At 44.8% G+C, this 24232-nt stretch overlaps 2 protein-coding genes across 4 annotated transcripts in view; one reads left to right on the top strand and one right to left on the bottom strand.

Annotated features, from left to right (window-relative positions):
• Positions 1-24232, bottom strand: part of LOC149290539 (uncharacterized) — a 50859-nt gene that overhangs the window by 18662 nt on the left and 7965 nt on the right. The gene's annotated exons all lie outside the window — the stretch shown is intronic.
• LOC149290540 (zinc finger protein 57-like) lies at positions 4626-23931 on the top strand. The gene is made up of 6 exons (XM_089489311.1): positions 4626-4706; positions 6418-6586; positions 7424-7544; positions 11306-11397; positions 20737-20880; positions 23920-23931. Exons 2-6 carry the CDS (start codon positions 6512-6514, stop codon positions 23929-23931), a joined length of 444 nt encoding a protein of 147 aa, XP_089345437.1. The 5' UTR covers positions 4626-4706; positions 6418-6511.

Raw genomic sequence — 24232 nt, 5'->3', positions numbered from 1 at the left:
ACTTGCCAAGGGTCACCTAAGTCCAAAACACACTGCAGCAATAATCCAATCTGAGATTGCTTTAACTGCCCTGGGTCAGTGCTAAGGAATTTTGGGAAATGTAGTTTTGTGAGACATTGATCCTTCTCTGTCAGAGGGCTCTGGTGCCACAATAAGTCCCTCCCTCCCAACACTTTCGCATTTCCCCCCCAAACCAGCACAAAGCTGGCAGATGGAAAGAGGTTTTAAAGCAGCATTTAAATCTGCCATATTTGTTTTTAAAAGACTAAATGTCCCAAATGCTATTATCAGTTTTGTAGCTATTATTACAGAAAGACGTAGAGTGCAAACTCCTCAAGTAACTTTATTTTCTGGAGTGAGATGGGCTTTTCCAACTGACTCACTGTGATGATCTCCGGTGGTCCAAGAAGCCAAACTGCGGCCCTGTAATAATAATAATAATAATAATAATAATAATTTTATAACCTCTCTTCAGCCAAAAGGCTATCAGAGTGGATTACAAATTGTTAATTAGACATTTAGACATTATGGCTCTTAGCCCAGGAGACCCTTAACTTCCTCAAATCCCGCTGCCATCATCCAGTGAATTATAAAAGGGTTTCCCTTAATCTACACTGGGACCAGTTAAGGAATCTTATTTCTACTTCTTTACTGATCTTTTCAAGCATCAACTGATCCAAGACACGTGTAAAAGGAGCAATGAGTAGTAGATACTCCAAGGAGATATTTACTATAAATAACAAAATATAACTGAAATATAAGTCATGCAAGATACTAAGAATCTTGCAGGAACAATATTTGTAAGTATATAATATTCAATTCATACAAGCTATTAAAAAATAAATAAACCTAAGCGTCCAATTCTGAGCCTAACTTCCAAGATCCACTCTTTAACTCTCTCTCTCGATCTCCAACCGACACAATTCCCCCAACTGTCTCTTGGTCTCTCAGGCCTTATATCTCCTTCTCATGGAAGCTTCCAGAAGAACCTTCATCTTGCTCTCTGATTGGTCAAGTGAGCCTTCCGTAGCAGTGATGTCATTCTGCATTTGCATAAACCTCCCTTTACTGCCTGAAGAAGACCTCCATTGACTGGAGCCCAGTCTTTACACTTTCCCAAGGCAAGGCTTGCACCTATTTCCCAATGTTGTTCTTGGGGTCTGCCTCCCAGTTGTTTCCAGGTCTTATGGTGATCTTATGGGAGTCTCTGAAGGGGTTTTCTTGTCAGGTTTCTTCAGAGTGGGTTTCCCATGGCCATCCTCTGAGGCTGAGAGAGTGCGACTTGCCCAAGGCTTCAGTTCTTTTGGAAGCCTTTTTGCTTTATCTTCTAGAAGGCAGCTGAAGTGTTGCTTCTTGCTCTGAAGAATGAGAGGAACCTTCTGGCATCCAAAAGGCTAACATTCTCTGGAGTTATGTCTGATAATATGAATATATAGGATTGCAATACCTGTTCATTTATTAAAAGGTTTATAGCGCACCCCATATCATAGATTCTCATAGCTATGTCTCTTAATAGCAGTCAACTGTCAAAAGTTTGTTAAACAGATGTAATATGTTATAATATAATCTCAAAATCTGTATAGATGGCTTGATTTAGCAGTAAAATTTGTAAATGAGGAGTTATGGCTGTATTTTACCATACCATCAAACTAATCTAGTTGGGGAGTAAAGTCTAATGAAGTTACCCCAATCAGTTGCATCTGATTAATTTGTATTAATTAATTAAATTAGTTTGCTGAGGCACCAGAGCTCTCTGGCAGAGAAGGCTCAATGTCTCAGGACACTACAGTTCCCAGAATTCCATAGCACTGAACCAGGACAGTTAAAGTGGAGTTAAACCAGATTATCTCCTCAGTGTGGATGCAAGTTAAGAGAATGCAACTGTTACGAAGGGAAGGAGAGATGTAGATGAAATAGATGAGGAGAATGACAGGAGGATAGATGTAGATGTGGCTGAAATGGATGGGGGCTCTGAATTTGGCTGTCAGGGATGGGGAAATGGAAGGGAGGAAGAAAGGTGCAGCTGTCATTCAGGTGAGGCTAGCATTCAGGTGAAAGTGGAACCAGGCTCCTTTCTTTACCCCAGAAGTGCAAAGGTTCAGGATGCGTTCAGACCCCCACTGAGCATGCGCAAGGGTCCCAGTTAAAATCGTTGAATCTGAATGGTATGCACCGTGTGGTGATACAATTTGCACTCGCTCCGCTTTGCCTGAATCCGCATCATGTGACTTGCCTTGGATTCAATTCCCATCTATTCGGAAGAGTAATGGAAGGGCACTTTGTAGTTTACCTCTTCTTGGACAGGGGATATGATTGTGGTTTTGAACTAATATGTCTTGAATGTGGTGCTCTATTACACAATATCATAGAGTTGTTTGTGAGGTGTATTAAAACTATCTTCCCCATTTCTGATCCCTTTTAAAACCCATGTTCCCCAGAGGAAGCAGAGCTGTGTAAGAAAACACTCTCAGAAAAGAGACACAAAAGACACACTTCCTCCCTTTTGGCCCAAGGAGCCTGGCCTCCTTCTCTCTCTGGAGCCTCAGGAGAGAAAGAGAGGCCTCTGTTCAACTGAGGCCTTAGAGAAGGTTCTGGAACATTATTCCCCACAGTCACAAGCAGCACACAAAATGGCTGCCAGAAAACAAAATGGCTGCCAGAAGGCAAAATGTGAGTCTGGGGCAGGGGGCGGGGTCTTCCAGCTGCTCTGCCCCCATTGGCCAGCTTCAAGAAGAGGCGGAGCTTCAGCTTCTATATTTAGCTCTCGGTGGGGAAGAGAGAATGAGGAGAGAGCAGCAGCGTTTTAGAGGGAGAAAGAGACAGACAGACAGACATTAAGGGAGGAAGGAAGGAGAGAGAGGGGGGAGTGGAGTGAAGCGACAGCAGAGAGACAAGGCCTGGAACCACTAGGCTTCACTGCTGCCCTGAGGTCTGGCTGGGCCTGGCTTGGGTCTACTGCTGCTGCTGCTGCTTTTCTTTGGCCACTGCCATTACGGTGGGGAGGAAGGAGGTCCTTCTAGGCATGGGCCTCTCTCTCTGAAGGTGGGAGACTGGGACTCCCCAAAGGGGATTTCAATGCTTTTAATGGCGGCTCTCATGCTGTAGCAAAGATGATGATGATGATGATATCAGGCCTGGGGGGGGGATGGAGCTGCCGCCAGACCTTAATCATCATTAATGCCACTGTCGCTAGGCCTTCTTGCTCTGAAGCACTGTAATGGCCATGGCTCAGTGTCATGGAACTCTGGGACTGTTCTTTTTGTTTGGCATTTTAGGTATTGTTAAGGTTTGGAAATCCTGTTTGGGATCCCTTCCGACTTTGGGGGCCTTTCATCCTCCATTTTGGGGTCCCTGGAGGCCTCAAACTGCCAAATGCCAAGCACTGAGGCAGAGGCAGCCATTTTGTGTTCTTGCGGCCATTTTGTGCTGCTTGTGACTGTGGGAATAATGTTCCAGAACCTTCTCTGAGGCCTCAGTTGAACAGAGGCCTCTCTTTCTCTCCTGAGGCTCCAGAGTCAGAAGGGGGCCAGGCTCCTTGGGCCAAAAGGAAGGAAGTGTGTCTCTTTTCTGAGAGGGTTTTCTTATTTCAGAGCTCTTCTCCTTCTGGGGAACAAGGGTTTTAAAAGGGATCAGAAATGGGGAGGATAGTTTTAATACAAGCCTTATTCTTCTTCTTCACAAACATCGGTCTTTGGCTTCTAAGAGGAGGCTTGTTCCCCAAAAAAGGCCAAAAGGAGCTCCTTTGGGAGTTTTTAAATGTCTCCCCAGTTTCCTTATTAATAGATTTTCAGGCAAGAAGGAAGACCAGACCATCTCATATTATCAAGAATGAAACAAACAAGCAAACATATAAACAAACAACAAGGATAAGGGACTGTTTGGGGACTTTTTGTGTTCTCACAGCCATCGGGTGCGATCAGGAAAACCTTTCTTTAGGATCAGAAATCCTGTTTGGGGCCCTTCCGACTTTGATGCCCTTTCATCCTCCATTTTGGGTTCCCAGAAGGCCTCAAACTGACAACTGCCAAGTGCTGAGGCAGAGGCGGCCATTTTGTGTTCTGGTGGCCATTTTGTGCTGCTTGGGACTGTGGAGAATAATGTTCTGGGGACTCAGGGCCAGTGGGGAGGCTGGGCTTTGGGGACTGGAAGAGAGAGTTGGGACAGAGACCCTCCCTTTGGGCCCTAGATGGGGATTGTCCACCAGTCCTTGCCTCCCCCTTTGGGAAAGGAGACCCCCTCAGCCCCCTGGACTCACTCCCTGCCACTCATTCCTAGGGCTGGAACTCGGAGGAGTTTCCTAGGCATTGTCACCTTCTGCCCTCCATGGCCATTGGCACTGACCTTTCCCCATTGCCTTCCCTCCCTCAGCCCTGTGGACCTCCTCCTCCTTCGCACTCAGAGCAGCCCTTCCCGACGGCTGAGGAGACGGCCTCTGACCCAGGGAAGCTCCGGCCATAAAGGACTGCAGGAGAAGCCTTTCTGGGGCTGCAGGAATCAGGGTCTTTGTACTGAAGGTAGGCCTTTATTCCTGGAGCTGAAAGAGGACCTTTGTTTAAATGTTTCAGTCCAGGATTGTGTGGAAGGGTTGCAGCTGAGAGAGTGAGCCCATGCTCTGCAGGCATAAAGCCCCAAATTCGCTCTCTAACAGCATTGTCTTCCCAGAAGGTGGAAGGGAGATTTCCAGACCTCAGACACACAGTGCGCAAGTGAGTCCTTTTTATGGGAACTGTGTGTGTATGTGTTGTTTACTAGAACTTTGTGAGATATTAGTTTCACTGGGTTTATAAAATGAATTTATATACGTCTTCACTTACCCCAAATGAGCATAATCCAGGGTGCAATATTCAAGTCATAAACCTATACATTTATAGATATTTGTTATATCAAGTGCAACATATTCAGCAGTGTGCATCTTTTTTAAAAATATTCAAGGAAAAATGAAGAAATTGTGATTTTAACAATAGATCCATTCAGAAACAATGCACACAAATGTACATGCCTCAATTTCTATGTGGCTTTAGCAAGAAGAGGGAGGAGGTTCATACTTCATGCTCCTGCTATGACTGACATAGGAAACACAGCAGTTAAGCTTAGAAAAATAGTCTGATCTGCAAAAATAAAGTAATTATTTTGACCAGTGTTTAAATGGGGAGGGGGCCATGATGAGGGGAGGGCATGGATTAGATCTGTAAGGTAATTCATGTCTCATCCAGCCCAAGAGCTAGAGCTTCTTCACCTGGGACATAAAGCAGGCCCTCCCCTCCTCCTCTGTGTGAAAGAGAAGTCAAATTCTCATCAGTGATGATGACACAGCATGAAAAATTTGCATTCCTGAATTTAAAAATCTGAGGAGTCCAGAATCCTGTTGGTTAACCCTAGAGAGCAGACCCACTGAAACCATAAGTGACTGGTGGGTCAACATGTAGATAAACCCAATTGATTCAGTGATTCTACTCTGATCAGGACTAGGCATATGATACAGGCTAAGCTTTAGACCTGCATGTGGCTGGAACAGGATATTCCCAAGACAAGATGGATAGACAACAGTGTGGAAAATGGGCACTCTCCACATGGGCAAAGACACTATCAGAATTGTTACTTCTCTGCATGCAGAAGGCTGCCATGGGAATTGGGTGCTCCCTTTCCATCAGCTCAATCCTCTGGTGCCCCCTGATCCTGGGAGAAGGGCTGGATCCCATGGAAGGGGAGCAACCTGAGAAGAGAGAGCTCCTTTCCTGCCCTTCCTGACGAGGGGCCTCCCTGGGGAAGGGCCATTTGTAGACCCATTCCACCCAGAGCAACACTGAAGCATAGAGAGTTCTGCTGGTTTGGCCATTGGGAGAATGAGGAACCACCAGGCCAGACAGCCTGACCCAGCAAAACCCTCTATGCTCCAGTGTTGCTCCGAGTGGAATCAGACTACAATTGGCCATTCAGTGACCCAGGTCCTACCATACAGTTGTGGAAGGCATCCCGCATGGCCATTCCATGCCTGGTGAGAGTGTTGGTGTGAGGTATTAGAGAAGCATCCAGCTGTGTTTCTGTAGTCAGAAGCAAAATGAAGAAATCTTCCTCTGAGGGCATTGTGGACCTCTGCAGGTTTCAGCAGATAATGCACTCATTTCACATCCAGCTATGAGGACATAGTCAGGACCCTTTCCAATTCCCCATCCCCTGATCCCCAGCTACTCTCACAAGGCATGGAGTAACTGATGTGTAGGGGAGCTGCAGTGAGTCTGTGCTAGGTCCAGGGGGTTTTGTTTGGTGCAGAGGGAGGAAGGGGATGCTCACCTCTACATCGGCCCAAAGGAGGCATATGTTACCTGCATATGTCATCAGCAGGATGCTGTTCTCTGTGTCTTTGACTGCTGCAGGGGTTCTTGCTAAACCAAGCCTTACCCTGGTCTCTTTTCTCAGGAACTTCATTGCAATCCCCTTGTACACAGCGTTGGGACATTGTTTGCTGGAAGTGACCAAAGTGCAGGGCCACCAGGATCCCCCTGCCCACCTGATGGCCAACACAAAGGCCAAGCAGACGTTGCTGGGCTCCAACAGAAAGAGGCTGCCGAGGGTTAACAGCTCTTTGGTAAGTTGCCATCCTGACTGTTATTTTCATCTGTGTCTGGGCTGGATCATGAAAGCAAGCGGAGAAGATACTGTCCCAGTTTGGCAGAGAGAGTCCTGGTTAATCCTCTGTCTCCTCATTTTTTCAGGGGCTTAGGAAATGTCCTATTTCACTCTCCTCCTCCCATTTCCTCCTTTCTCCTCAGGTCAGTTCAGTTGTTGCAAAGTGTATTCCAGGTTCAAAAGAGTCTACAGCCCATCAATGCAAAAGAGGGGAGAGGGGAGGAGAGAAGGGGGCAGGGTCTTGCCCTTGCCAGTAGTCTGAGCCAAAAGCAAAATGCTGTACCCTTTCTCGCTTGTGTGATCTTTATCATTAACAACTTTGGCCATCTTGACCCACTTCTGGTGTTGCTTGTCCACATGTGTGTTGCTTTCGCCAACTGTGAAATGCTGGATGATATGGAAGAATATCTCTGGACTTAAATTGAGGGTGGGCCCAGTGGCCCTCAAGCCCAGAGTACTCCCCAGAACTGTTTTTTAAAAATGAAATTTGCCTCTGAAATGAGGTGAAATATGGCTATATGAAAACTAATATACATGTTGGAATAGCCAGTATGTTAATCAATCAATAATATTCCAGAAATGGCCGAAATTATATTGTTTATCATATTGTATATTATATTGAAAGGATTCGAGACAAACTGGATCTCAAAGGCTGTAGCTTTTTGCTTTCTTGCAGAATTTAAAGTTTATTTCCAGGACTGAATTCTGAAGTGTTGAAATAATATTTGCGATGCACCATGTGCTTTCCTCCCCTTTTGCTTAGTTACTCTCTGGATAAGGCTATTTTCTATTGCAGGTGACCTTTGCGGATGTGGCTGTATATTTCACTGAGGAGGAATGGAAACTGTTAACGAAGAAACAGAGACTGATGTACAGTTATGTGATGATGGAGAATTATGGAAATGTAGCCTCTGTGGGTAAGGAACCTGAATCCATTTCACTTCCTTTGAAGACTGAGGGCCCTTTCATAATTCACTGTCAGAGCGCTATGATTCCACTTGAGAATGATAGAATCAAAGAGATGAAAGAGACCACAAGGACCATCCGGTTCAATCTTCTGCCATGCAGGAATAGACATTCAAAGCACCCCCAAGGGATGGCCATCCAGCCTCTGTTTAAAGACCTCTAAAGAAAGAGACTCCAGCAAACTCTGAGGGAGTATATTCCACTTTTGAAGAGCTCTTACTGTCAGGAAGTTCCTCCTAAAGCTTAAGTGGAATCTCTTGTCCCTGTGGCTTGCATCCATTGTTCCATGTCCATTAATTTGAAATTAATAATAATAATAATAACCATAATGCGATGCCACCATGCTCTGATGGAGTATATTCCACTGTTGAATAGCTCTTATTGTCAGGAAGTTCCTCCTAATATTTTGGTGGAACCTTTTTTCCTGTGGCTTGTGTGATCGAGTTTGGATTTATATAAATTTTGGGTACCAAGCGATCAAAAATCATGACCCCTGACTGACCCCATCACAGCCGCCATTATCCCAAAAGCGAGCTGACCACGTAGCCAGACAAGCCTAGCAGGCCATGGCTAAACAGAAAGGTAGATTTAAACCTTTAAAACCAGTTCTGGGAGTTGCCATTGTCGCAGGCAACCCGAATGAGGACAAAGGAAGTTTGCCTCACCTATTGATGGTATTAAGTACCCAGCCATCTACATTGTAGTCTTCTCCCAAAGAAGTGGCAGACCCTTTTGTGTATCCATTGTTTAACTTTAGTCTTAGTCAATAGATAGCCATGAAGACCTTTGTTCCGCAGGTAGCTATAGCCTGAGGATACGTTTCGCAGTATAAATAAAACCCAGATTCCAGCCCTCCTTTGGGCTTTGTGAGCTACAGTTCCAAACCTCAACTCTGTCGAGCAATCGCTCCGGAGCTCTCTTGGGCACTGTGCCCTGCTGAAATCACTTGGGCAAGCCAAAGCCCACTGTCTCTTTCGGGCCTCTTGTTAGCTTAGCCCGCTGGAACTTAGCTCCTAGCCATCGCGGTTGCCGCTTGCTTTCTGTTCCCCGCTGCCGTGTTCACTTACCAACATCCCTAACATCTGTCGCTTGGAGAAGACTCCTAAGGTAAATATTTCAACGGTGCCTCTATCCTTTCTCCTTTACCCCCAACTCTTCCCCTCCCTTGCTTTAGCATTGAATGTGCGTGTGCGTGTGTGATCCCTTTTTGGTTGTGTGGCTTTAATAAATGTTTATATTTTATTTGCAACTCATTGACATTGCAGTCTCTGTTTCTTGCGGTTGGACTATATGACCTCTGGTATACACATAGGGACCCAATCCGCTGCGTGCGTTGTTAGGACACGCCTCTTGTAAATTTGAGCTAATTAAATTCCCCTGATTCGATCCTTCCTAACACTTGCGTCCATTGTTCTGTGTCCTTTGTTCTAGAGCAGCAGAAAGCAAGCTTGCTCCATACTCAGTATCTCTTCAAATACTTGAACAGGGCTGTCATATCAACTCTTAACCTTCTCTTCTCCAAGCTAAACATACCCAGCTCCCTAAGTCATTCCTCAGAGAGCATGGTTTCCAGACCATTCACCATTTTGGTTTCCTTCCTCTGGAAATGCTCCAGCTTCTCAACATCTGTTTGAATTGTGGTGCCCAGAACTGGACACAGGATCATTGCAAGTGAGCCCTGACCAAAACAGAATAGAGTGGAAATATTACTTCCCTTGATCTTGACACTATACTCCTATTGATACAGCCTAGGATTACATTGGCCTTTTTAGCTGCTGCATCACACTGTTGACACATGTTCAACTTGTGCTCTACTACCATTCCTAGTTCCCTTTCACACGTAATTTAATTGTCATAACAACTTCCTGTGGAATCTTGGAATTTCTAGTTTTAGTGAGGCACTATTGTTCTCCACTTTGTAAGGATTCTCAATATCCAATCCTAAACTGCCAATTCTGGAATTTTGTGGGAAGGAGCCATGGAGATTAATGCTTTTTGCCCCTAAATGGTCCTCAGCCCATTCCTGAGCAAGTTTCCTGGCTTTTGTGACCCCTCTTCCAGCCTTTTGAGGCTCTGGAGAGGCTTCATGGGAAAAAGGCCTCCCTTGGCCCTGCAATGGATCAGAGAGGGCCCAACAGTGGCAAAATGGCCTCCACTTCCACAAAGGGATGCTGTGGGATATTGAGGGGCAAAACATTATACCATATTTTTAGGCAACACAATTTGGGGTTTCCCCTGAGATCCCCTGGGGTCCAATGTGACCACCCCACTTCCGAATAGTAGTCCATCTCTGTCTTAGAGATGCCTTAAGGTTGTTTTAAGGTTCATCCCTCACACATGACCCTCACTAATATCAGAAACCAGGTCCCAGACTCCTTGTTCTGCCTTTCCTAATGCATTAGTTGTATAATGATTGTCTTGCCTTTCTCAAGAAATGAGCCTCAAAGTGTCCCTTTTGTGCATCACACTCTGTGGCTGTGTGTCTGTGATAGAGAGATGGAGGCAATGTGAAAGACAGAAAGGCAGGGAAGAGATGCTGAAGATGAAATGGTAAAGCAGTGCAGATGGGCAATAGGGAAGGTTGGACAGTGAAAGGAGAAAAGGAAGGGGATCAGGCCTCTGGGAGCCAGGAGGGGAAGGCAGGAGCAAAGCTAGGATCGCCTAGCTTGAAAAACACACAAAGCATCACAAGAAGTAATTTGTATTGTAGCAATAAGGGTAAACATCAATCCATAAAATGAAATCCTAAACCTGGCAGGTAAAAATTGTCCCAAATAACTTTGAGAAATATAGACTTAAAATAGTAGCTTTGGCACAGTTGCTTAGAAAGTTGTATCCTAATCGAGTATCTCCCAAGCTGAGTTATATAACATTTCAAGCAGAATACAAGCTGCACATGGCGTGTTTATAGTGTTTATAGTGGCAACCCACTCATTAACTTCAAACTTCTAAAATGATTCATATAAAACAGAAGAGTCAAATGGATATAGTGCAGAAAACACCGTATACAATCCTATTAATTCCAAAATGGAACTTGTATAAAAATGTAATAGCCTGACTCTTAGTCATAATTATTTCAAGATATTACATGGGTGTTTCTACATCTGTTCCAAAAAAAATCTGCTACAAATAATCGCAGATGCACAATATCTGGCAACTTTAACAGTTACCTGCTCCTAATAATACATTTATTTGCAAGCTCTCCTCTCCGACTTCCATCAACTTCACCATCCCTTGTACACACAACTCTAATCCACACCAATCCACATGTGAGCTGTATACTGCATTGGTTGTGAGTCATCTCCTGGTGCCACACAGCATGAAGGGACCTCTGCAGTTAGCTTCCATCATGCCTTGGTCTCTGACTCAGGACTTTATGGCAGTCTCACAGGATATAATGCCACTTGCCAATCGAACTATTTCTCCACATGTTTAATACAATATTTTTGCAACATTCCTTTTTCTGACTATCTGCTTCCAGTGATTCCCTTAAGTCCCCCTCCAATCTCTTCTCTGTTAACTCCTATAAATAAGGATACAATTGTTCCATGGATTTAGGGGCATAAGTAGTACAGTCATCCTTGGGTTACTAACAGAAACTCTCTTAATTTAATCTCTAATAAGGAGGGGTTAATGAGGGCTAAATCATGGGTAACACCCTCCTCTCTTAATGCTGATTTTCAGTCTTATCTGTCACTGTGCTTCTTTACAGAAAAAGATTTGAGTCATGAGAGAATCCACACAGGAAAGAAGTCACATAAATGCCACCATTGTGGGAAATGTTTTTCTCAGAAGTCAGACCTAGTGAAACATCAGAGAGTCCACACAGGAGAGAAGCCATACAAATGCCAGCGTTGTGGTAAATGTTTTCCTCGGAGGTCACACCTAGTGACACATCAGAGAGTCCACACAGGAGAGAAGCCATACAAATGCCAGCGTTGTGGGAAATGTTTTTCCTCAAAGTCACACCTAGTGACACATCAGAGAGTCCACACAGGAGAGAAGCCATACAAATGCCAGCATTGTGGGAAATGTTTTTCTCAGAAGTCAGTCCTAGTGACACATCAGAGAGTTCACACAGGAGAGAAGCCATACAAATGCCAGCATTGTGGGAAATGTTTTTCTATGAAGTCACACCTAGTGATACATCAGAGAGGCCACACAGGAGAGAAGCCATACAAATGCCAGCATTGTGGGAAATGTCTTTCTCAGAAGTCAGACCTAGTGACACATCAGAGAGTCCATACAGGAGAGAAGCCATACAAATGCCAGCATTGTGGGAAATGTCTTTCTCAGAAGTCAGACCTAGTGACACATCAGAGAGTCCACACAGGAGAGAAGCCATACAAATGCCAGCATTGTGAGAAATGTTTTACTTCGAAGTCAAACCTAGTGACACATCAGAGAGTCCACACAGGAGAGAAGCCATACAAATGCCAGCATTGTGAGAAATGTTTTACTTCGAAGTCAAACCTAGTGACACATCAGAGAGTTCACACAGGAGAGAAGCCATACAAATGCCAGCACTGTGGGAAATGTTTTTCTCAGAGGTCAAACCTAGTGACACATCAGAGAGTCCACACAGGAGCGAAGCCACACAAATCTCAGCAGTAAACTAACATTATTTTTGTCAGTAAGGAATATAAAATATTTTCAATCCAACGGTGCTAAGAAAAGGCCCTTGTGATTTTATTTGTAAGGTTTCTCTGTCCATATGTCTGTTTGTTTTAAAGTTGTATTTTGTTAAGTTTAGGTTTTATTTGCTAATAGTATAGATAGTTGCTATGGGTTGTCTATTTGGCTGGGGATTGTGGGTCATGGTATAGGTTAGCTAGATGAGGGGCTGGGATTTGTTGCAGCTGTCTAGAATATTTATGGGAATGATAACTTTTGCATTGTGTGGGATGTTGGCTGAAGAAAGTCGGAGGCTGGTATTAACAGAAAGGGCTAGTTTCTAGGGATGGCAAAGGGGGGCTTGTTACCTGTGGGGCATAGACTGTAGGAATTGGAGGGGGAAGCTAGGCTTGGAAGAGGGAGCAGTTTTAGGTGTTTGGGGTTTTAATGTATTGTTTGCTTGGAATGGGCAGTTCTGGCTTAACCACTGAATTTTTGACTCTGTGTACTCAATAAAGTTCTTTACTATTTCAACACACTGGACTCTTAAATGCACAGAAGTTGTGAATTTGTGCTAAACTGACCCTTTATTCCCTCCTCAGTTTTCTGTTCCATTCCCAGCCATAAGAACAGCAGAGGCAAACACACACAAACACAAACATAGAAGATACACAGAGAGAGCTTTACAGTATTTCCAAAGCAGAGCCTTCCTTTCCTGCCTTTTCCTCCTGAGTCCAGCTCTGCACCTTGGGCTCCATTGCAGTCTCCTCAAAGGAAGAAAGAAGGGAAGAAAGGGGAGACTGCTGAATCCCCAGCGCATACCTTCCTTTCCCGCAAAGGCCACCAGTGGAATAAGCAGCAGCAGCAGAGAGGCCCTTGCAAATCCTGCGCATGTTGAGGAGGGGCCTCGAGGGGGATGTTGAGGTCGCCCAGGACCAAAAGCCTAGGTGACTCCAGCAGCATCTCAGAGACCAGTTGTGTCAGCTCCGCTAGGGAGTCTGTTAAGGAACGGGGTGGACATTAAACCAACAGAATCCCTAGACTTCGCCTAGTCTTTAAGCTGAGGCAAATACATTTGATGTGGTCGATCATATGGATAGGTATCCTGCTCAAGGCAAGATTGTCTTTATGGACCAAAATGATGTCCCCTTACCTGCTCACTGGTGGAGAACCCGGCTGGTAAGGTCTGATCCCAGGTGGCTGAGCTATCATCACGCAGCCAGGTCTCCATGAAACAAGCCAGGTCAGCCTCTTCGTCCAGTAGGAGATCCTAGACTATCTGCGTTGTATTTTTGACTGACCTGGCATTACACATGGTTGGTTTGGTATGCTCTCCAGCCCTTTTGGGATAGAAGGGTGAATGGAAGGGGAGAGAGATATCTGTCAGGGTCCTAATTGCAGCCCATCTTGCAACACAAAAGGCAGTACTTTGAAAAAGGAATAGCTTTTATTGAAGAAGAAGTAATGGAAGTGACTTTTTTGTCAGGAATTAAAGAAGGTATAAACCTATCCCTTTTATAACCATATGCATCCACCTCACTCCATTTACCAATGAAGCTAATTAATCGGGTAGCCCTTTCCCGCACAGCGTTCTCCCGCCCTTTTAGGTGCAGTGTCCTCCCATCCGGGATTCTGGCAGCTTTCCTAAAAGCAATGAAGCTCTCATGTGCCTTTTCTCAACCACTGCACCTCTGGCCTTGGACCACAGAACTCAGCCACACAACGGTTTTCATTAACATTATGGCTTAGCAATATATATAGCTATCTATAATATAAAACCCTATCAATCTCCACATAATATGATACCACATGAAAATATAATATGCCTAAACCCATAGCAACATAATATAATATAAAAATATCCATAACTCTCTATGTTTCCCCTCCTTTTCCAGAGACCAGTCTTTTAAACTCAAGCCTCTGTTAGAAGAGTGATTCCCACACATTCCAATCCTAGCAAAGAAGCACATTCTTTAGCCATGATCTCCCTACCTCTTTCTAGTATCTTCTATTAAAGCACATATTAAAACATATTATTTTAACCCACCATAAATCCCATCTATCTTAACTCTAACCTAAACCTATAACCCTTATGACATGAATCCCTAAATGAATAGATGCATAAATAAAGGTATTAATGACATATTGTGACTTCAGACTGGTGCTCCTTACCTGAATGAGACTGGCCCATTGCGACCTCAGGCTGATGCTCCTTGCCTGCAGCAATGAGATGGGACCATTGTGAATTTAGGCTAATACTGCTTATCTGAAGGTTTGAGATGTGACCATTGCAACCTGAGGCTGATGCTGCTTGCCTGAAACACTGAGACTGGCCCATTGTGATCTCAGCCTGAGTTTCCTTGGCTGAAGCATTGAGAGAGTACTATTGTGACTTCAGGGTGGTGCTCTTTACCTGAAAGATTTAGACTGACCCATTGCAACCTCAGGCTGATGCTCCTTGCCTGAACGATTGAGATGGGAGAATTGTCACTTCAAACTGGTGGTGTGTCCCTGAAGGATTGAGACTGGCCCATTGTGTGTCAGAGTTCTGTCATAAAGGGTAAAAATATTAGGGTTTGGTTATTAAAGTAGGAGTTATAGTTGCAGTCCATAGTAGGCAGTGTAGAGTGATGGATTATAGAAAGCCCGTAATGGAAAATGATAGAAGGACAGACAGAGTGGCTTTTAGACGAAGGAGGGTATTTGGAGAGGGGCTGGGGTTGCAGCTGTAGATGGTTATCAAGGAGGAGTGAAGCTGGCTTGGGAAGACCCCTCTTCAGGGTGAGGCTGTCTGGGAGAAGGGAAGGGAAGTATACACAACCTTGGTATCTATGCAACCTCCGCTTGTGTTGCTTTATCTTGGGAATTGGGGCCTGGCTTAGGGAGGGATTGAGCAAGTCCCTTTGGACTTCAGACTTTGCAAAAAGGTGTTAATGGGTGTTTCTGCCTGGATTCATCAATAAAGCTTCTTTTGTTTCAAATGAGTTTTATTTTCTGAGCACAGGACTGACTCCAGATCTCACCGTTTGCAAAGTCTCACAGTTTTACCTCCAATGGAGACCCAGGAACAAGAAGAGTTCTTGGGGAACCCGGTGGTTCTGGAGATCCCGGTGGTGGAGGAGCAGGTGCCTTCTTCAGAGGAACTAGGGCCAAGCCCAAGACTGGGAAACCTCCTGAAGCTCACACCATCCAGGCCACCACTGGAGGATTTGGGTTTCTGGCCCCAGACTGGGGAAAAGAAGGCCGTCGGGGGGCAGAGTGACAGCCTGGGACCTGGCAGTGGGGGAATCGCTTGATAGCCGCCCCAGCACAGAAGAACCCCAGGTAGACGTTTATCGAATGGAGGAAGACATAAAGGAATTAAAGGACCTTATGAAGTGGATGGTGTCGAAATTAAAGATATGGAGGAGGAAGATGTCAGAGGCGAACCGAGGGCAGCTGATGCTCATTGCCTGAAGCACTGAGGCTGTCCCATTGTGATTTCCAAATCCTTCACCATTTTAGTTGCCCTCCTTTGGGTGTCCTCCAGTTTCTCAACATCCTTTTGAATTGTGGGGCCCAGAACTGGACACAGTATTCCATATGGGGCCTGACCAGAGCAGAATAGAGTAGTACTATTACTTCCCTTGATCTAGGCTCTATACTTCTATTGATGCAGCCTAAAATCGCATTGGCCTTCTTAGCTGCCACATCGCACCGTTGACTCATGTTCAACTTGTGGTCTACTTGGACTCCTAGATCCCTTTCACACATAGTTTCATTCATCAAGGTGTCCCCCATAATCCTATATCTGTGCATTTCATTTTTCTGCCCTTAATGCAGTACCTTACATTTCTCCATGTTAATTTTCATTTTGTTAGCTTTGACCCAGCTTTCTAGTCTATTCAGGTCCTTTTGAATTTTGATCCTGTCCTCTGGGGTATTAGCTACTCCTCCTAATTTGGTGTCATCTGCAAATTTGATAAGTATGCCCCCAATTCTGTCATCCAAATAATTGATAAAGATGTTGAATAGCACTGGGCCCAGGAAAGGACCCCACTGGACACAGCACTGGTCACTTCTATCCAGGATGGAAAGGAGTCATTGTTGAGCGCCCTTTCGGTTCGGCTGGTCAACCAATTACAATTCCATGTAACAGTTACCTTGTCTAGCTTGTTTCATGTTTTTGTTTTATATACCGTTTAATTTGGTTAATTGCTATTAGTGAATTGCCCAGAGTGGCCACCAGCTGGCGCTCCAGGATAGAAGTTGGTGAGAAGCCCAAGGAGGCTGCAGTGCCCTGAGTATCCACAAGAGGGCGGCGTTGTATTAGGAATGTTCTTTATTGATAAAACCGAAGTCTATGGGGACTAATGTGATTTTCCCATTGGCTCCCCATTCCTGAGGGGGCGTGGCCTCCTTCCCTTTACCTGGACCTTCCTCTGCTCCCATTGGCTGCCTATTCCCCCCCTCAGTTGCCCTGAAAGCGAAAGGACCACCGGAAGGAAGTGGGGGGAATTGCAGCACTGCATCATGGGAAATTTGCAACCGGGGGTTTTGCAGTGGTGAAACAGAGCAGAAGCAAAGCTGCATTCCACACCAGACCAATTCGGAGTGGAATCAGAGTGAGCTTGGAAGCAATTTCTGAGCATTCGCTTGTTACCTATTTCACCAAAATGAGGGGTCACTTTGGAACCACTGCGGAAGCCCCATGGAAGGAGCCCCCATAGAAAGGAATCCTGTGTGATGACACTCACATTTTCGCGTGGATTCGCATCGTTTGACCTGCAGTGGCTTCGAATCTGAGCTGCAAAGAGCTGCAAAAACCTCCGTGTGATAAACACAGTCTTTCAGATTTCAGAAAACTCTGTGGTTTGGGGAATAAGAAGCCAATTATCATAATTGTGGTTGAAATTCAATGCCCCAATAATATGGAAGTCACAGTCTGTCAAAGTTTACATGAACTGTGTGAAATGTGGTTTTCGTTTTGCTGTTGTCTGTCCTGAATTTCCCATCTCCACTAAATGACCCCAAGATCAAGCAAGAAGAGAGAAGGAGAAAACTGTGTCTCCTTCCACTTTCTCAACCTCTTTTAGAAATGTATGAACCTCTTCCATGGCCATTTTTAGACACAGCTTTGCTCCTTAAAAAACACAAGGCTTGTAATCTTTCACAGAAGACATATTATTTGAGAGGCAGTTCAAGAAAAATCCTACCAGGAAGGTGCCCTCAATTTCTTTTCTAGGCATATAGGCTGTTGGGCTTTTTCATCCACAGTTTTATGGTGGAGGTGGCCTATGACAAACCTCCTTTGAACACAGAGAAATGAAGAACTGCCTTCAACTTGACCACTAGCCAACCTGTTAAAGGTTTACATGATGAAGAGAGTTCTGCCTGATATATCCTATGATGCTTCTTCTGAGGTTCACTTAATTTGCTCAGGTAAAATTGTATTTATTTGTTAGACTGTTCTTATCCTTTAAAAAAAATCTTCTCCAGACAAAGGACTTGGAAAGAAGAAAGGTCTCTCCACAAAATTGTCTGGCCTTAAGATGAATGAGAAAGGCATCATGCGAAATGAAGAAGAGATGGTGATCGTGAACCAGACAATTCTTTCTGACCCAGAGGAAGGGAGCCAAGTGAGTCTGGGACACTTTTATGCAAGAGGTTCTTGGCCTTAGGAGAAAACCCCCAATATGGGAAAGGGGCACCACCTCATCTTTCTACTCTTTGTTCAAATGGATAGGTTTTCTCTGACCTACGGAGTCAAAGAGCCCATTTGGATGGTCAATGCGGATTGGAGGATGACTCACATTTGCTGCTGGGATCTTACTGGCATGGCTACAGAAACATGGATCTCATAGAATCAGACGACGACCTGGAACTAATTGACAAGGAACAGAAGAAGCCTATGCACTTTCCATGGGGTTTTAGAGTTGGGCAGAAGGTTCGCAACTGGCTGTCTTGCAAAGAGAGATAGTTATTCCTCCCCACTGAGAATTTATCCTTTAAGTAACAGAGATCAGGGCAGGGGAACATTAAATCCACCCCAAACTTTTTACTGAACTCTCTTCCCCCCAATAAGTTCAATGCCTTGGACAGTTAGGTTTAAATCCAACATGGATTCACTGTCCCACTAAGATGGAAGCCACTAAGGGGACTGGATACAATGGGACACAGACCTTTGTCTTTAGTGAGAGCCGTTCAATGAATTTTATGAGGCAAGTTCAGATTTATTTACATAGCACCTTTCTACTGTAACAGTGAACAGCGACCAAATTATCAAAGGAGAATTTAAGTAGCTCAAGATCACAAGAGGAGGCCTGTTGCTACACCTCAGAGATCGCCCCTTCGATCTGGATACCAGGAACTAGAAATCCAGGATTGAGGCAGAGGCTCTAAGTACAATCAATGTCTCTTTTATTGGAAACAGGGGTTCAAACACACACTGGCACATACGCATATGCATTCATACAAGGCTCAGGAAATAACGTGTTAGATGTGGGATAGATAATAGGCTTTTCTCATGGTAATACTCACCTGATGTAGAGGTTCTATCTTGGGAAGTCCAATTTGTGTGAGGGTTTGTAAGTCTCCTTAATATTTAAGGCTTAGCAGACCAGGTCAGAGCCACTCTGACTTCAAACTGACATAGATGTTGGCTGCAAAATGACCAGAGACAGGCCGGTGACTGACCTGGTTGAGGGAGGCAGCTGAGAGTGGCTGGCAGCAGCACATCCCTAAATTTAGGAGACCTTTTAAGGGTTTAACAGGGTCTCTAGACAAAGGGCAATCAGTCTGAAACTGTATGAAGTGTATTTCACATCTTAGGTCCATGTTGTGATCTCACCAAATGTTTCTGCTAGAGTAGGGACCCAAATGGCTATGCAAATACCATTCCTTTGATTCAAATGGCTCCCCCTCAATCGCAAGAGAGAAACACTTCCTTAAGACATCTGCCTGATAGCAGCTAAGCAGCTCCTGGCATGATCTCACCCATCTTCAGAGCTGGGAAAGGAAATTCGTTTGCATATCAAAACCCATGGCTTCCCCTTGTTTCAGTGGGAACCTGTTATTGAGATCCCATGCTAGGGCCATACAGCTACTCAGGTCAAGATGCACTTTGGATATCAAGGTGCAGGTCAGAGCCTATCATTTAGATATATTAAAAGGTGCAGATCAATGCCTATCACTCCTGGGGGGGAAGTATATAAAGTGAATTCCTTACCAAAATAAACACACAACTAATAATAATAATAGTTTACTTATGCCCCGCTCTTCAACCAAGGCTATCAGAGTGGCTTACAAATTGTTAATTAGACATTTCCCAGATACAAGAGAATATTTGATTATACAACATTTTTGTTGGAGATTTGGGATATCTGCATTGCATATGTAAACAAAAATAGACACATCTTCCTTTAAACCTCCTGCATCTATTTGTAGAAAGGTACACAGGTCCAAATGATTTGTCTTGCTGGGTTTTCCTGTCTGACATGATTTGGAAATCATTGTTGAAACTCATTTGTTTGTTTATTGCATCATTACCTTTACGTGTCTGTTATTTCTCAGTGTTATGTTTATTAATACAGAATGAGAAGGAGAAAAACTGCAACCAAAGAGCATGCATTGTTGTTTTCCAATTACAAAAGAGCAACCAGTAATACCCTGATGACCATGTGAACCAGATGTGTCACCTACAACCTGCCCCCAGAAAACAATGTTCACATCAGGTTCAGACTCTCACCTTCCAACTCTTGCTTCTCCTGCTCTGGCAGGGAATTTTTATTAAGGAATAGGTGAGATTTTCTTTTCTTTTTGTTCTTTATTTTCCCATCCAAAGGTCATGTTAGTTGAGAGATACAAAACGCCACAGGAGAAGCAGCTCCAAGCTCAAGTTGACTACCTGCTGAATTTAGTCCAGAAATGGAGGAGAAAAAGGACTGTGTGAAAGATAAAAGTGAGGCCAGTTGTGCCAAAAACCCAGTGGAGAAGCCAAGAGGAGCTGGACCAGGTCTTTTGCCTTCGAAAGATGTTTTAGCATCAGCTTTTGTAGACTTGATCTCCTTCGGCAGATGCAAGGAGTGAGAGGGTGCTCAGGAAGGATCTTAGGTCGTTCCTGGGCACCTGTTGACTCCATGCATCTGAGGACGGAGACCAAGTCTACAAAAGTTTATGCTTCAGCTTCTTTTGCTCAATTAGTCTCACAGGTGCCACAAGATGGTAAAGCAATTTAAGACAAGAGTGATTTAAGTGGGCTTAATCTGTATTTTAAATTATGGCAAATTAAAAGAAGAGCCAACAGCCTTTTAAAACAATTTGAAGCGAAACACATGCAGAAATTGGAATCAACTCCAATGGTCCCTGGAAATACACCTCAGGACTGGCAAAGCCTCGCGGAGGGCAGCAGAGGCGCGGGCCCATTGCTCCTCCCCACCATAGGCCCCTACTCTCCCCCAGCTGAGAGACAGCTGGAGGCCAGGGGAAGGGCAGGAGGAGCAGGAGCAAAAGCATCTGCCCATCACCCCCCTAATTTCCCCTGGCTTCCAGCTGTCTCTTCCTGCCCTGGAAGCCCCGCCTCCGATGGTGGAAACCTCGCCCATGGATGGCAGAAGTCCCACCCACAGAGGGCAGATGCCCCGCCCCCAGCACGCGGACCTAGAAATGTTTGCCATCACCGCAGAGGAGGCCAAGGCAATGCAAAATGCAGGATGTTATGGTGACCCCAAGGTGAACCTATCATGGGGGTTTCTTGTGAGATTTGTTTAGAGGAGGTTTGCCATGGGCTTCCCCTGAGGCTGAGAGCGTATGACTTGCCCAAGATCACCCAGTGGGTTTACATGGCCAAACGGGGATTTGAACCCTGGTCTCCAGATCCATCGTCCACAACTAGAGGCCAGAGGAAGGGCAGGAGGAGTCCACTACTGCACCCTGGCTCCCGTGGTCTACCTTGCCAAGCTTTATTGTCTTTTTCTAGTGATTCAGGTCTTCTCGTGGCATGTCCAAAGTATGACAGGCTCAGCTTAGGATGGGTGACACCTTGCTTGAAAGGAGCACTTGTGAAACGGATCTTGGGGTCTTAGTAGACACCAGGCTAAACGTGTCAACAGTGTGGAGAAGCAGCCAGAAAAGCTAGTATGATTCCAGGCTGAATCAGCAGGACTCTAGATCATAGGAAGTAATAGTGCCACTGTATTCTACTCTGGTCAAGCTTCCCCTGGAATCCCGTGTCCAGTTCTGGGCAGCACGATTCAAGAAGATGTGGACAAGCTGGAATAATGTCTCCAGGGAAGGATGAGTGAAGATGATTAAAGATTTGGAAACCAAGACTTGTCCACAATACAAAATATAACTTTAGTGGCCTCCCAAAATGGGGAAAAAGTTGCATCGTGCAAACTTTCAAAGCTTCACTGGCTTCTTCGTCCGGCAGAGATGCTAAGATATTGACTTATGTGACATTGGTAGCCAGAATCTTAATAGCATCGAATTGGAAAGAGAGTTCAATCCTTTTGGTGCAAGATTGGTCATTAAAACTATTGGAAATGGCTGAAAGAGACAAATGGATATGTCTCATGCATTTGTTTATTTATTTATACACCGCCTTTCTCCCAAGACGGCTCTCAAGATAAAACGCCTTTAAAACAATTTTTAAAAAACCAATTTAAAATAAGACCATTAAAACAGTATAAAATTAAGGTTAAAAACATACAAAAGTGAAAACGCATTATCTAATACATCTACCCCATATAAAAGCCATGAAACCCGAAAGCCTAGGGAAACCTGTCAGTATTTGGGAAATGGTAATGAAATATTTAAGGAACATGTTGGGAGAAATGTCAACTGTTGGTTTTCAGGATTAAGTAAGAGAAGCTGTTGTATAGTTATTCAGAATTTGGGATGATCTGTATATTTAAGATAGATCCAAAAATCATTTGTATATAAGTAACAGCATTGATTCTACATTGTAGGTGCAGCCTTTATTATTATCTATTATCATGTGTATATAAGGAAGGAACATTACAAAAAATATGTATAAACACCAAGCATAGATATCTTAGGAAGGAGAGAAAGAATGAAAGGAATTCTTATTATATATTTTATGTCATTTCGTATGTCATGTCATGTTTATGTTATGTTTTAGGTTACAATAAATGAATAAATAACTGTTGTTGTGTGCCTTCAAGTCATTTCTGACTTAAGGCGACCTTATCAGGAGGTTTCTTGTCACATTTCTTCAGAGGGGCTTTGCCTTAATTATCCTCTGAGGCTGAGAGTGTGTAGCCTGACTATGGTCACTCAGTGGCTTTCATGGTTGGGCTACGATTCGAACCCTGTGCTCAAACCACTTTGCGATGGAGCCACAGGCCTACATGCTGCCTGTGATGCTACTCAGGCCTTGTACACACCGGCCATTAAGGCCTGCATAGGGGCGGTGTCAGGGCATAGTGTACTCAAGTTGCATGCCCAACTCTGCCTCCCAGGATGCCCTGATGCCATGTGCTGCTCCACATGACACAGCCCCAAAGAAGTGCTGCATAGCTGTGGCAATGCAGCTATGGTGCCCTTTTGAGGGCGCAAAAAGGAGTTGCTTTTTGTGGCTCCTTTTCGCACCCTCGAAAGGCCAGATCAGGGCCACAGGGTGAGCCCGCCGCAGCCCTGATCCATTGCAAAAAGGGGCGACTGCAGGCTGTCCCTTAGGGGTGGTCTGTAGAGCTTCTCAGTTAAGATGATAGTGAAGGTTCTCAATGCAGGCAGAGGCCATTCCCCTTCTTGCTCATATGGACAAAGAGCAATAAAAGACAGATAATAAAGCTGCACCTACACTGTAGGATTAATGCAGATTGATGGCTCTATGCTTTGGAATTCTGGGGGCTAAACTGTATATACTCATGGATTCATAGAATCATAGAGTTGGAAGAGACCACAACGGCCATCCAGTCCAACCCTATTATGCCATGCAGGAAATCTCAATCAAAGCATTCCTACAGATGGCCATGAAGCCTCTGTTTAAAGACCTCTGAGGAAGGAGACTCGACTGCACTCTGAGGAAGGAGTGCGTTCCAGTGTCGAACAGCTCTTACTGTCAGTTCCTTCTTCCTAATGTTGAGGTGAAATCTCTTTTCCTGGAGCTTGCATCCATTGTTCCGGGTCCAAGTCTCTGGAGCAGTAGAAAACAAGCTTCCTCCCTCCTCAACATTACATCCCTTCAACTATTTAAACAGGGCTATCATATAACCTTTTAACCGTCTCTTCTCCAGGCTAAACACCCCCAGTTCACTAAGGTGTTCTTCATAGCGCATGGTTTCCAGACCCTTCACCATTTTAGTCACACTCCTTTGGACATGCTCCACTTTCTCCACATCCTTTTTAAATTATGGTGCCCAGAATTGGACACATTATTCCAGGGTCTTTCCTCTGCTCCAATTTCCAGGGGGGAGGGTGCTCCTCAAAGACTTTTTTATATTTGGATCATGATCCCCTCCGTGGTCGTGCCTCTCTCTAAGGGACCCCCCACCCTCTTTTCTCATATTAACCCCCAAGTACCTGAGCCCCAAGGAATCTTCCGAGGAGGAGGCAAGGAAGGAAAGAAGGAGAGAAGGCCTGACAGCTCCCTGCCTTTCTTTGAGGGAAGAGGGGCTTCCTTCCTTCTTATAACCCCCAAGCCCCCCCCCCGAAAATCCGCAAACCATTCCTCTAAGCGAATGAGGGTTGTCCCCCATTTCCATCCCTCAGAACAGACTGTGAAGGCACCAATGGCTTCAGGTCTGAGACTGCGCATGCGAACATACATCCAAAGGCCCCTTTTGATCATGTGCAGGGATCACCAGGGCCTTACCGCTGCTGCTGTTTATTCCACTTGCGGCCTTTGAGGGAAGGGAAGCAGTGTACCAGGATTCAGCAGCCTCCTCTTCCTTCCTCCTTCCTCCCTTCCCCCCTTCCTTCCTTCCTTCTTTCCTTCCTTCCGTCATTTGAGGAGATTTTGAAGAGGCCGCAATGGAGCCCAGGAAAGGCAGGAAAGGAAGGCTCTGCTTTGGAAATAGTCTCT

This window comes from Sceloporus occidentalis, unplaced genomic scaffold, assembly GCF_023333645.1.
Source record: "Sceloporus occidentalis isolate IW3139 unplaced genomic scaffold, rSceOcc1.0.p SCAF_39, whole genome shotgun sequence".
NCBI lineage: Eukaryota > Metazoa > Chordata > Lepidosauria > Squamata > Phrynosomatidae > Sceloporus > Sceloporus occidentalis.
This window is presented reverse-complemented; position numbering and strand designations above follow the sequence as displayed.

What these genes read in the sequence shown, in the direction of transcription:
- LOC149290540 (XM_089489311.1), top strand. Translation starts at nt 6,512, where the DNA reads ATGGCCAACACAAAGGCCAAGCAGACGTTGCTGGGCTCCAACAGAAAG. An exon ending in TGGAAATGTAGCCTCTGTGG is followed by an intron (nt 7,545 to 11,305) that starts GTAAGGAACCTG and finishes GCTTCTTTACAG; the next exon opens with AAAAAGATTTGAGTCATGAG. An exon ending in TTTCTCAGAAGTCAGACCTA is followed by an intron (nt 11,398 to 20,736) that starts GTGAAACATCAG and finishes CCTGGCTTCCAG; the next exon opens with CTGTCTCTTCCTGCCCTGGA.